General features: G+C 40.9%; 1 protein-coding gene across 1 annotated transcript in view; it reads left to right on the top strand.

Moving 5' to 3' along the window:
- The window catches only part of GSR (glutathione-disulfide reductase), a 45,083-nt gene that overhangs the window by 2,854 nt on the left and 28,340 nt on the right, over positions 1 to 13,889 (top strand). The window contains exon 2 of the mRNA XM_015062680.3: positions 12,247 to 12,273. Coding sequence (XP_014918166.2) covers positions 12,247 to 12,273 — 27 coding nt within the window. The remainder of the gene's footprint in view (positions 1 to 12,246; positions 12,274 to 13,889) is intronic.

The raw sequence follows: 13,889 nt of genomic DNA, 5'->3' as shown, positions 1-13,889 counted from the left end.
CACCCAGGCACCCCTAGATACAAACATTTGTATGATAAAGGTCCCCTCCCACAGGAAATTTGCAAAATGGTGGGGGAGCAAAATGTAGACAGTCAACTCCAAAGTGAGGTGGTCAGTGTTAATTGCTCCTGATGGTAAAAAGTTACAGTAGTTGAGAGAAGAATTGGAATCATCACTTCTGTCTGGGCACCATGGGATGAGTGATTTTATGAAGGAGAGAGTGTCTTTCTGAACTTGAACGGATAAATACCATTGTTTGACAGGGTAGGGTCAGAGGCAAAGGCAGAGAGGCAGGATATATTGTGTAATTGAATTTGATTGGCACACAGGGTATCTAATAGAAGTAAGACATAGGAAGCTGATGAGTACATTGTAGTGAAAAAAGAAGTTTCTGGGATGGCTTGGCTGGCTCAGTTGGTAGAACATGTGACTTTTTTTTTTTTTTTTTTTACGTTTATTTTTGAGAGAGAGGGAGAAGGAGAGGATCTGAAGTGGGCTCTGCACTGTCAGCACAGAGCCCGGTTTGGGGCTCAGACTCACAAACTATGAGATCATGACCCGAGCTGAAGTTGGACACAACTGACTGAGCCACCTGGGTGCCTCTAGAGCATGTAACTTTTGATCTTGGGGTGGTGAGTTCAATCCCCACATTGGGTATAGAGCTTACTTCTAAAAAATGAAATTTCTGGAAGCACAGTGAACTGTGTGGAGGGGTTTTTGAGCATGAGAGTGACTCAATAAAAGTGGGTTTATGGTAGTGGTACTGTTGAGAGATGTCCCTTGGAAAAGACAAGTAGAAGTGTCTTTAATACTGACTCCTTAACCATTTTTTTCCTAAATAAAATATTTTGATTCTGGAGCTTGGTGAATTTTTTAAGTTGCGGTAGATGAATTCACACTGAAGTTTCAAATTAGTCTTCCTGTAGATAGTGGGATTGTGTTTTGTTTTTAATTGTTTTATTTTTGTTTGTTCATTTATTAATTCATATTCCAGGTATACAGGTACCTTTTTAAATGCTGGGGTCACAGCAGCAAACAAAGCAGTTAAAAATCCCTGTCCTCATGGAGCTTACATTGTAGTTCCATGCAATATTTTTGTAATAATTTTTTAAAGAACCAAGTTTTTGTTTTTAGGACTTTTTTGTTGTTTTGTTTTGTTTTGTTTTGGTCTGTCTGAAACCTTCCTGCACTGAAGTTTAGACTTGGTGTGATAAAGCTAGAAGTGATTTTGGAGATCCACTAATCCAGTCAGACTGTAGTTTAGTTTATTTTTTTAAATGTATGTTTGTTTTTGAGAAAGAGCACGAGCCAGCCGGGAGGGACAGAGAGAGGATGAGAGGGAGGATCCAAGGCAGGCTCTGCACTGTCAGTGGAGAGCCTGATGTTGATGTTGAGTCTCAAACTCACAAACTGTGAGGTCGTGACCTGAGCTGAAGTCAGGACACTTAACCGACTAAGCCACCCAGGCTCCCCAGACTATTGTTGTTTTAAAAAAAAATAGCACTAACATAAGCTTGCTGACTTAATTTTTTTAGGGTAATGGCCTTTAAAAAAATTCTATCACTATCTTTTTTTTTTAATCAAGAATGACGTTTTCATAACAAGTAGGAAGCTTATAATTTCAAGTAAAGGACAGTGCTTTAAATTGAATACTTTTAGCTTTATGAAACCCTACATGGACCCTATTTTCATTTTTTTAAGGATTAGACTCACACAGGTACCTGGTGGCTGAGCTGGGTAAGCGTCCAACTTTGACTCAGGTCATGATATCATGGTTTGTGAGTTCAAGCCCCACGTCGGGCTCCACACTGAGTGTGGCGCCTGCTTGGGATTCTCTCTCTCTCCCTCTCTGTCCCTTCCCAACTTGCACACTCTCTCTCTCAAAATAAAAAATAAACTAAAAAGAAAAAAAAAGGATTAGACTTACACAGATCCTTGTAGGAATTTGGGAAGCATTGTTCTGGTTCAGCAACCTCACTTTACTGAGAAGCTGAGTGCCAGCTAAAATGTGGTTGAAAACAAACCAAGCATAGTATAACCTCTGGAATTGGTGACCTAGCCATCAGAAACTATAGCTTTGGTGTATTTATGTGGAGTAAACTGTGACTTGTTGAACCTGTTTAGGCATTGTTCTTTACTACAGGGGAGGAAACTTATGACCCTTCCTGCTTAGGAACCAAACATCATTTACTCCAAAAACACTTAATTAAATAGAGTCTACCACATAGGTCTTCACTTCATAGCTCCTGATTTAGTAGATGTAGGGTGAAGCCTCAAAGATGTATTTTTAAAGAACTCTGTTTTTTGTTTGTTTGTTTGAGAGAGAGAGAAAACACAAGCAGGGAGAGGGGCAGAGGGAGAGAGAGACTCTCAAGCAGGCTCCATGCTCAGAGTGGAGCCCAATGTAGGCTGGATCCCATGACCCTGGGCTCATGACCTGAGCTAAAATCAAGAGTGAGACGCTAACCAACTGAGCCACCCAGGCGCCCCTAAAGAGCTACATTCTGATTTTGTGATTTTGGTGTAACATGAGCCAGACACAATGGTAAGGTCTTCATACAAAGAAGGGACTGTATGAAGCATTAGGATGAATCTGGTGAATCCTGATAATTGTGTGGGTTAGATGACAATTTGGTCCTGGAGTCATTTCCTGGTTTCATAATTTTATGCCTCCAAGGTTGTCTATACAGTATGACTATTTATCTTGATTTTCTGACTCTTCTTCAGTCTTCCTTTTCTATTATAAATCTTTTTTATGTTTATTTTTGAGAGAGAGAGAGAGAGAGAGCATGGGAGGGCAGAGAGAGGGGGAGAGAGAGAGAATCTCAAGCAGGCTCCCTGCTGTCAGAGCAGATTCCGACATGGGGCTCGATCCCACGAACTGTGAGATCATGACCTGAGCCGAAGTCAGACAGCCAACCGACTGAGCCACCCAGGTGCCCAGTCTTTCTTTCTTTTCTAGGAGGCTTTTTCCCCCCCTTTTTAATTCTGTGATCTGATAGAGTAGGCCCCTTCCAAGGAGACTTCTATTTTCAAGATGAGTGATGTGTGTTCATGTACTTAAGAATTCATCTTTTCTTTGACAGAATTTTTTAAGCTGTTAAGTTCAGGTATGAGATGACTTTGCCCCATATTGTGTTGTCTAGGGGAGGAAAAACTTTTCTTCTATCCTCTGAGGTTCAATGGCTGGAATCTGCAAATCAGACCAACAAGAAGCAGATTAATAGGGGTTTATTTTTCATGCATGTGGGACTGTCACAGAGAAGTAGTGGGGGAAAAGGAGCACTTAGGCCTGGGAGCTTGATATCAATATAAGAAAGCGTGATAAATTGTGGAGAAGTGACTAGACAAAGGAAAGGGGGTTTGGGCTTCTAGGAACAGTAAATTGTGGGAAGGTAAATATGTGAGGGAAACTAATAGAAGATAAAGGTTACTTTAATAAGGTTTTTTTGGTGCAGATTCTGCTTTGCTGTCTTTCCATTTTTAGTGATAAGGGTTCTCCTCCTGGTACAGGAGAGGGGTCGGGGACACCTTCACAAAGGGAGATTTCTGCCTTGCTTTTAAGCAGAAAGGGAGGTGGCAGAGAGGTCCTCCTTTGCTCTTTCTTAATTATCTTCAGCTCAAAATCTGTATGCCAAAATAGCATATTTTGGGGTGGCATGTTCTGATCTCCTTTAGTTCAAAGTGAAAGAAGCAAGAGGGACCAGGGTTGCTACTAAACTTCTAATGGCTAAACCAGGTCAAGAGGCATGTGTAGCTCTAATAATATGATTCCATCTTTAAATTCATCTTTATTTTTCTCCATCAGACAAAAAAAACAAAAAACAAAACTGTAGTACTGAGGTATTAGATTAGATACTAAAAGTGGGAAACTGAAAGAAATCCTCTATTTTTTTCCTAGAATTCAGTTAAAGATAGTAATCTCTTGTTGCCTACTGCAATTAAGTCATTTCTCAGGGCAGAAAAGTAGATGATCTTTGAATTCAGTTTTTGGCATCTCCGAAAAGTTAAAATGTAGTACTTCTCTCATGATCAAATGTAGACCAAGGAGAAATGCAAAGATTGACGAAAGCCAAGGTGAAAGAGAACCTTCTGGGAGCTTTGTATCTGCGGTTCAGTTCTCTGCCTATGCAGACGTGGGAAGAGTTCAGTTGAGGAAAAATTCTTTCTAGCTTACTATTCCCTTTGCCCCAGGGCCTGTGGGAGCACATGTTCCAGTGTTCTTGCTGAGTGTATGGATTCTGTGATAAAGTAACTGGGTTCTTGTGGTATAGGCATGTGGTTCTCACCAATCAGAGTTGGGTAGGTAGTAAGGGTTGATTACCAGGACAAACCCCTTCTTTTGTTTTTTATTTAAATTGAGGTATAGTTGACATAGAACATTGCATTAGTTTAGGTGTACAGCATAATGATTCCATATTTGTGTAACTGAAATGATCACCACCAGAAGCCTAGTTAACCTTGTCACCATACATAGTAGCAAATCATTTTTTTCTTGTGATAAGAACTTTTTAAAAAATGTTTATTTATTTTGAGAGAGAGAGCATGTGCACATGAGCAGTAGAGGGGCAGAGAGAGGGGGAGAGAGAGAATCCCAAGCAGGCTCTGTGCTGTCTGTGAAGAGCCCGATGTGGGGCTTGAAGTCATGAACTGTGAGATCATGACCTGAGCTGAAATCAAGAGTCAGACACCTAACCAACTGAGAGCCACCTAGGTGCCCCAGTGATAAGAACTTCTAAGATCAACTCTCTTAGCAACTTCCAAAAATGCAATACAGTAATATCAACTATAGGTACCATGCTATACATTACATCTCCATGACTTACTTATTTTATAACTGGAAGATTGTACCTAGTAAAGTTCTTGATTATTAATGTCACTGTGAACTGTGCTGTATGGTGCCAATTGGAGATGCCAGCAGAAGTGGAGGTTTTAAGATGCCTGAGAAACAGGCTGCTCAGAAGACTGTATTTATCTAGGCTGAAAACCATTACTTAGCAACATGTAAGTCAACCTAACTTGAAGGTGATAGTGTGCACTTTGATATTATGATGTCTGTATCTCCATAAGGCTAAAACATGCTTTTTAAAAGCTTTCACTTAACGCGAAATCTCTCTTAACAGATTTTTAAGCATACAGTACGGTATTATTGACTATAGGTACAATGTGGTACATCGGGATCTCTAGAACTTACTCATCCTGCTTGACTGAAAATTTGTGCCTGTTGATTAGTAACTTCCCATTCCCCTCCCACCCCTGCCTAGATCCTGGCAACCACCATTCCATTCTTTGGTTCTATGAATGTGACTATTTTAGATATCTCAGGGGCACCTGGCTAGCTTAGTTGGTGGAGCATGTGACTCTTGATCTTGGGGTTGTAAGTTTAAGCCTCATGTTGGATGTAGACATTACTTAAAATAGATATCATATAAGTGAAATCATGCAGTATTTGGCTTATTTCCCTTATTTTAGTATAATGTCCCAAGGTTGAGCATGCATTTTTATTTTTCTTAGTGTTTATTTATTTTGAGAGAAAAAGCATGAGCAGGGGAGGGGCAGAGAGAGAGAGAGAGAGAGAGAGAGAGAGAGAGAGAATCCCAAGCAAGCTGTGTGCTGTTAGCACAGAGCCCGATGCAGGGTTCATGCTCATAAACCACGAGCCAAAATCAAGAGTTGGATGCTTAACTAACTGAGCCACTCAGGGGCCCCTGAGCATGCATTTTTAAATGGATATTTACAAAAAGGAGATCATACCTTCAGTACTGACAGTCCTCAAAAACAGAAAATTACCCTAGTTTGTTTTGTGGGTTTAGGGTTTCATAAAGTGTGGCACACCCATGTTCATAAGTGCTAAATAAAGGAGTGATCAGAAAGGGTGGGGTTAGTTGAAGTAGGCAAATCCTAATGTTGAAATTGGTCTTTTGATTTACCCCGTCGATTGTTTAATTTTTTTGTACAAGGTTTAGTATAATACTATTTAGCTGTCTGCCTAAATCTGCCTGAATCTGCCAGGCCAGAAAAGAAAGCCTGGCTCTGAATCCCTCACAGGGTTTTACCCTTCATAAAACATACTTTGAACAAGTTATAACAGAGAGTGTTTCTTGTAGAGTGGGATTAAAGGAATTTTATATAAAGACCTTGGGCATTTGTAAGTGGATTCCAGTCAGTCATAATTGATAACCATTTATTATTCACTGGGTGTTGCAACATTTGATATTAAATTAGGCTGTAGGATCATAGATCAATTTCTTTTGGTGGGGGGGGGGCAGGAGATAATGGTGTTAATGAGGTGACTTTTGGAAAGAACTAAGGATGAGGGCTGGTTGTCTGGAGAACCAATCTTGTGATTTGAGGCTTCGGATTTCATGCCCATCCCCCTGGCCCCTTGGGAGGGGAGAAGGAAGAGGACCTGAGGTTGAATCAATCACTAGTGGTCAATGACTTAATCAATCATTCCTGTGTAAGAGAAACTTCCTCAGGGGTGGCTCATTCAGTTGAGCATCCGACTCTCGGTTTTGGCTCAGGCCATGATCTCCCAGTTCATGAGTTCGAGCCTCACCTCGGGCTCTGTGGGGAGCCTGGTTAGGATTCTCTCTCTCCCTCACTCTGCCCCTCCTCTGCTCATGTGTGATCTCTCTCTCTCTAAACATTAAAAAAAAAAAAGGAGCTTCAGTAAAAACCGAAAGGATGGGGTTCAGAAAGCTTCTGGGTTGGCAAACACATGGAGACTAGGGGAGGTGGTATATCCGTGGGAGCTCCACGCCTTCCCACATACCTTGCCCTATGCATCTCTTCCACCTGCCTGTTCCAAGGTTATATCCTTTTATAATAAGCTGGTAATCTAGTAAATAAAATGTTCCTCTGATTTCCATGAGCCACTCTCGAAATTAATCCAACCCAACAAGAGGGTTGTCAGAACCTCCAAGAGCAGGTCGAAAGCACAAGTGACTGCTGGACTTGAGATTGGCCTCTGAAGTAGGGGCAGGAGGCAGGAAGACTGAGCCCTCAACCTGTGGAAGCTGATGCTGTCTCCAGGTAGATAGTGTCAGAATTGAGTTAATTGCCTGATGGTGTGGAAAAGCACACACTTCAAAATTGGTGTCAGAGTTGTATAGGCACAGGGCCAAGTGGTCTTATTTAGTCACTGCAGGTGTTGTTGCATCCACACGACTCCTGAAACAGAATGCTACGGGCACCAGTGACAGTCACAACAAAGTTTATTACAATGAGAGGCAAGGCCGACCGATCGGGACCAACACTCTTGATAAGAGTGCGGCCCCGAACAGCCGGGGTACAGAGTTTTTATAACCGATCACATCGTTTTATCATCACCTGGGAACAGAACCAAAGAAACAGGTTCCAGATGAGTTAGAAACAGTTGCCTAATGAGGTGTTTACTTTAGACTTTCTGCCTCTAAGTTGCAACCAGTGGATCTCCTTGACTCTGCCTCTGATGCTCTTTTCTTTGAACTTTTGTTTCCTTAATTGGTGAAGCCTAATTTACAAGGGTATGAGGCATAGTTTACCAGAGCAAAGCAAGGCTGTTATCTCTTAACCTTCAGTGTCAACACAAAGCTGTTATTTTTCAAGCTAAGCATTAGCCCTACACTACAATTTAACCCTTACAGTGTAAAGCTGATGAAACTGTCAACAAAGACAGAGATCTTTGTTCTGGTCGCCTACATATTCCAACCCCTAGAACAGTCAGTCATGCACTAAGTAGGTATTCAGTATGGAGTTGCTGAAAGAATGAGTTGATGAAGTGGTAGGGTTTTGCTTAGTGGATGATGATTTATCCGTCATATTCTACATGCTCCTTCCTCAGACCAGTCTTGAACTAGACTGGGATGCAAAAAAGGAAAACAGGAAACTTTAGGCAACTCTGGGGTGAAAGACAGAAGCGGGGAACCAGAAGAAGGAAATTTACTATCGAGTGCAGGTGACATTTTTTGACAGGTGCAACTGTTAATGGATTGATTCCATCGACATGGGCAATGTGATTTTTTTTACCTATTTAAGCAGAATTGAAGGTGACAGGGGCTGGCCTAGAAAAATGGTGAAGCTCCTGAGTTTTTCCACATGTATCATCAGATGCTTCACATGTTCTGTCCCTGTCAGGAGAGGCCCCTGTCTTCACTGTGAGCCAGTGCTGGCCGACCAACGGAATGGGCTTCTGAACATGAGGTGGGGATAGGGAGTTCTTAGAGATGGATTGTAAGACTGCGAAGGAGGCAAGGCTACTGGAGTGTCTCTGGTGTTGAGTGTAGTCAGGAGTGCACGAGACTTCTCTGAGGCTTATCATTGGTTAATGCCCCCCTGGGGAATGAGGGCTCTGCAGGGGAATTTGCCAGGTGAAAAGTATTGTATGTTTCAGGCCTTATCAGCTGTGGGTAGCCCTGGGCAGTCAAAGCCCTGAGAACCCATCACCCTGGTGTCTCAGTCTGGGAGGCAAGCTTTCTGCCACCAGTTTATTTGTTCCTGAAAGGGAGCAAGCCACCCGGGGAATTTATCTCCTCTCTTTCCAGTAAGCCTTTTGTGAAGTTGGGGATCCAGCAGTCTGCAGAAATAATTCAGAAGCATCAGTGTCATCATCAGATCTATCATAAATTAGAAAAGAGGTGCTTTTTTTAATGCATTATCTCTCAAATCTTCTCAAAACCTCTATCATGTATTACCATTCCCATTTTATTGAATAAGAAACTGAGCTCAAGAGATCTAGAAACCTACCCACCAATAGCAGTAAGTGGGAGGGAAGGTTGGGATTCAAACTCATGTCTGTCTACCTCTAGACTTGTGTTCTTTCTGCCAACCGAATATACTCATGTACTCGTCAGCTAGAGAATAAGAAGCATGACTATACATAGCTCTCCACCCCTGGCTTTCACAGCTCTGTTGGTAACTAATTGCTGTTTTCTTCTAAGTCGAAGAGGCATCTAGTTGTTTTAGTGTTGTGCTGAAGTGTAACTAGGTTTCCAAAACCATTGGAAAGTCCTGGAGGCATATTACTAGGAGCTGCCAAAATGGGGCGAGTGGTATTTCAAGGTCACGGGCTCTTCAATCATAGCCCTGGGCTGCCTGGGTGGTTCAGTAGGTTAAGCATCAACCCTTGATTTCAGCTCAGGTCATGATCTCACAGTTAGGTTCATGAGATCCAGCCCCACCTCAGGCTCAGGCTGACAGTGTGGAACCTGCTTGGGTTTCTCTCTCTCCCTCTTTCTTTCTCTATCTCTCTCCTGGTTGCATGTGTGAGGGCTCTCTCTCTTAAAAAAAAAAAAAAAAAAAATCATAGCCCCAACCACAGATCCAAAGTGTACTGTGCTAGAATATAAACTCTTTGACCCAAAAAGGTCACCATTTTCCACCTTTTTCTTCCTCTGATTTCTAGCCCAAGGCTTTGAAAATTTTAGGGAATGTTGTGATTCTGCTGCTGCCCCTTGAGCCAGCAGCTCTGATAGGCTGAGAGACTGTGGGTGGAGTAGTAGGCTCCATGAGAGCAGGGACTAACTATATCCATTTAGCGCTTTCTTTTTTGCATAATGCCTGGCACGAGTGAATGCTTCATCAATACTTCAAATGAATGAACAGTTGCAAGTTAAAACATTTTAGAAGTCAAAAAGGCAGAAACTTCTAAAAAGTAAATCAAATTCATAACACTTGAAACCAGTGAGTCGGGCCATCTTGGGCCTTAGAAGAAACATGTTCAAACTTTTTAAATAGTGTCAAATATACATGAGTAAATTGATGATGTGTGAGAGTGGTTCAGAACATTTAATGCTTTATGATGATTTAAATTGCTTTTAAAGGTTCCTGGGAAGTTGGAGAAAGTTGACTATAGGACAAGTGGAGTGTATTTATTTAGTATATTGAGATCATCTCTACTTTTTTTTTTTAATTTTCTTTTTTAACGTTTATTTATTTTTGAGACAGAGAGAGACAGAGCATGAACGGGGGAGGGGCAGAGAGAGAGGGAGACACAGAATCTGAAGCAGGCTCCAGGCTCTGAGCTGTCAGCACAGAGCCCGATGTGGGGCTCAAACTCACGGACCGTGAGATCATGACCCGAGCCGAAGTCGGACGCTTAACCGACTGAGCCACCCAGGTGCCCCCAGACAGGCCTTTAAAAAAAAAAAAAAAAAAAAAAGACTGGGAAGCACCTCGCCTGCCAAATGAGCTGGAAAAGGCAGGTCTGATGCTAAAATCATTGCCACCATGGAGCTGGGATTCAGCTATCTTCCTTTCCTCTACCACATAGGAAACAGTGAGGGAGAAAGTCATACATTATTCTGATTGCTAGTAGAAAGTGCTTCCTGAATAGCCTGCTTGTAACGCTGCTGTAGGTGTGAGTCCTTCATTTTGCTGGGCTTGAATTCTGCACCCTTCTCTCAATCCTGTGAGTTCCTACTTCTGTTGCCTTCTGACTCCTTATTGTAGCATAATCTCATAAAAAAATCCAAGTCCACCACTAGATAGTATATGACTTGTCTCTTTCTAGGAAAAAACCCTCCAAATGATAACTTGAAACTGCATAGAAACAAAACATAACTCACTCTTTTATAATTCCTGAGTGCAGAATAATAGGAAATAAGAGTGTTAAAATGAAAATGCAGGAGGTATGCTGCTAGCAAGTAGCACAGCTAGAGGAATAGAAGGTGACTGTTCTTAAGACCTTTTTCAAGTATTCCACGTCTCAGTGAGATTTGGACGGGCTTCTTTTACTCTAGCATTTCAAATAAAGTCCCTTGGCAAGTGCATATGTAGTTCAGATTTCACCCCAGGGTGCCCAGGAAATATTCTGTAAGATGTAGGCTTATATTCTTTGGGCTTACAGGGAACGAGTCTAGTTCCTTATAGTCATGATCAGCAGAGCTGTAAGCACCTGATGTAAATTATGTCTGGAAGGCACCAGTATTTAAATATTCAGTCTTTACTCTGTCAATAGACATGAGTGAACATGCTGATTTTTTTTTTAAAGGATCTGCAGTTGAGACCTCACTTAAATCTCCTAACTTTGTTGTAGTGGCCAACACGTCACCAACACTTCCCAGTCAGTATTTATAAGGTTAAAGGGTATCTAGAATATACATTACATAGCAGATTTCCAGAGCTGAGGGGTCTCTAATTACGGTCTATATTCTAATTAGTCTTACTCTTAACCTAGCTTTCCCCCCCATATTATAAATTTTAGCATGTGATCAAAGGAAATAAACAGATGTAAACAAAAATTTATATGTAAACATATATCACAGCTTGTTTACATGGACTGCTGGGAAGAATTTCTCTATAAAGGGTACGAATAGTTGTTTTCTGAAAACAGCTGCTTAGTTTTTATGTGAAATCTTAGAACTATTTGTGTTTTCCTTTGTGTTTTGGCTGTTAGAAGACTAAGAATCAAATGTGTGGGGGTGCCTGGATGGCTCAGTTGGTTGAGCATTCTACTCTTGATTTCGGCGCAGGTCATAATCTCTCAGTTCATGAGATTGGAGCCCTGTGTCTGGCTCCACACTATGATCGCAGAGCCTGCTTAGGACTCTGTCTCTCCCTTTCTTTCTGTCCCTTCCCTGTTCACTCTCTCAAAAATAAATAAATGTTAAAAAAATAATTTCTTTAAAAAAAAAAGAATCAAATTTGTGGTCTGTCTCTGCAAGCATATAAACATGGACACACACACACACACATATACATACAATAGCATGGATGAACCTTATTGTTTGATTCTTCATTATCCTTTGGTCCTGAAAAGTTATGTAGATTTCAGCTAGACATTTTTTTCAGAGGGGCATTCTGAATGTTTTACCCAGCATATGCCATGATAAGTCTCCCAGAAATCCCCTAGAATAGCTGCTCAGATGTTTGAGTTGCCCTTATTCAGCTGGTGGGTTTTCTTACCTCCTCTGCTATTTCTCTTCTGCTTTCTTCTTCTGGGTTCTGTGCAAGCTTAGGCTTTGGCCGCCTCCCTACTGATACGGTCCCTGCACTGCATAGCCCCTGGACATGGAATTATTTCTCCCTCTTTCTCAGTGACTGCTTTTCTTGAAAAAATGTTAATAACTAAAATTCTCTGCCTCATCAAGATATGAAAAAGAATATTCATATCTTTTCTAACTCCATAGTAGAAAAAGGAAGTACTGTAAATTTGACTTAGAACTTAAGGAAGCCTCCTGGGTTGATGCTTGGGGTTCATTTCTTTCAGGTTTGTTTGATGGTTTGAGTTTAATATTCTTAAAATTTGTCCTTTTTTTTTTTTAGGTGAATGTTGGATGTGTACCCAAAAAGGTAGAATTTTTATTTCTTCTTCCACACTCCTTTCACATATTTGATAAAGCAATGCATTGATTTATTTCTTTTGAGCGAGTGAATGAGATTATATCTAGGTCTAGTAGTTAGGACTGGTCGTCTGCACAGAATTGTTTTTTCTCAATCTAAATTACTGTAATGGAATCTTCTAAAGTATTCTTATTCAGTTCTGTAGCCTCATGGATTCGCTTAACTGTGGTGATATTTGCTCCTAGTATCTGTGGTACAGAGATTACATTGAATGAACTTGTCCTTTACCTGTGACGAAGAGGAAGAAATGGCAGTTCTTATTTCCAAAGCTGCATCTTGCTTATACTTGTAAATAATTTTACTCCATATTTGAATGTACTTTCAAAACATGTTATAATCCCAGATGACAACCTTTTGTTACTGAGATTACATTCTAAATTGGTGTTTTTTTGGTAACAGGTAAGCAAATATTCCTAATCTCATCAGTGACACATAACAGAGAGTAATTCCAGGAGGGTTTTTTGTAATCTGTTCCCTAGTGTGGGTAGGTGTTTTTTAATCATAGGAAAGTTTCCTTTTTGCTGTGGGACAGTTCCTCAGTTATTTTTTTTTTCTTAGTCTTAGATTTTGGAATCTGTTCTAATTGAAGTCATGCAGTTATGATATATGAATTATGTATATCAGTTATAAGGTGGTTTTATATAGTTTAAACCAGTTATGGTAGTTAATCCATTAATAGGCACTACCTCATTATTTAAAAATATTACCTGGGCATAGTGGCCTGAATTTGTAATATTTTGTTCCCATATATTAAAAACATTTATTTATTTATTTATTTATTTATTTATTTATTTATTTATTTTTGAGAGAGAGAGAGAGAGAGACAGGGGAGAAGCAGAGAGGGAGACACAGAATCTGAAGCAGGCTTCAGGCTCCCGAGCTGTCAGCACAGAGCCCAATGCAGGGCTTGAACTCACAAACCATGAGGTCATGACATGAGCTGAAGTTGGATGCATAACTGACGGAGTCACCCAGGCGGCCCTGTTGCCATATATTATGTTTCATTTATTCCTTCTATTATGATCACATGTGCAGGACATTTACCTTATATTTTCATAGGGTTCTACTGACTTCAAAGTGCTTTTGCATTCTTAAAGATCAGTTGGTAATTGCCTCTTGTTTTCTAGAACAGGTTGAAGCCTAGAGTAACTTCTCTCCAGGAGGGTAGAGTGGGGTAGCAGCACAGAAGGAATCAGATGGGTAGGTCTGCTACTACCCTCATTAGGATGAGCCTAGAAGCCCAATGTGGTTCATATACAACACCTTCTCCAGAGAGTGTTTGAGGCTATAGCATCATACATAATACAAGTTGGAAGTAAATAAATATTGCCCCTCATGAGGAGATGAGGTATAGTGATGTTTCTTTTCTTTAAAAAATGTTTTGTTTAATGTTTGTTTGTTTATTTTGAGAGAGAGAGCGAGAGCAGGGAAGGGGCAGAGAATGAAGGAGACAAAGGATCCAAAGCAGGCTCCGAGCTTACAGCAGAGAGCCTGATGCAGAGCTTGAACTCACGAACTGTGAGATCATGACATGAGCTGAAGTTGTATGCCCAACTGACTGAGCC

Source organism: Acinonyx jubatus, chromosome B1, assembly GCF_027475565.1.
Source record: "Acinonyx jubatus isolate Ajub_Pintada_27869175 chromosome B1, VMU_Ajub_asm_v1.0, whole genome shotgun sequence".
Classification (NCBI taxonomy): domain Eukaryota; kingdom Metazoa; phylum Chordata; class Mammalia; order Carnivora; family Felidae; genus Acinonyx; species Acinonyx jubatus.
Note: the sequence above shows the minus strand (reverse complement) of the source record. Positions and strands in the feature narration are given on the sequence as shown.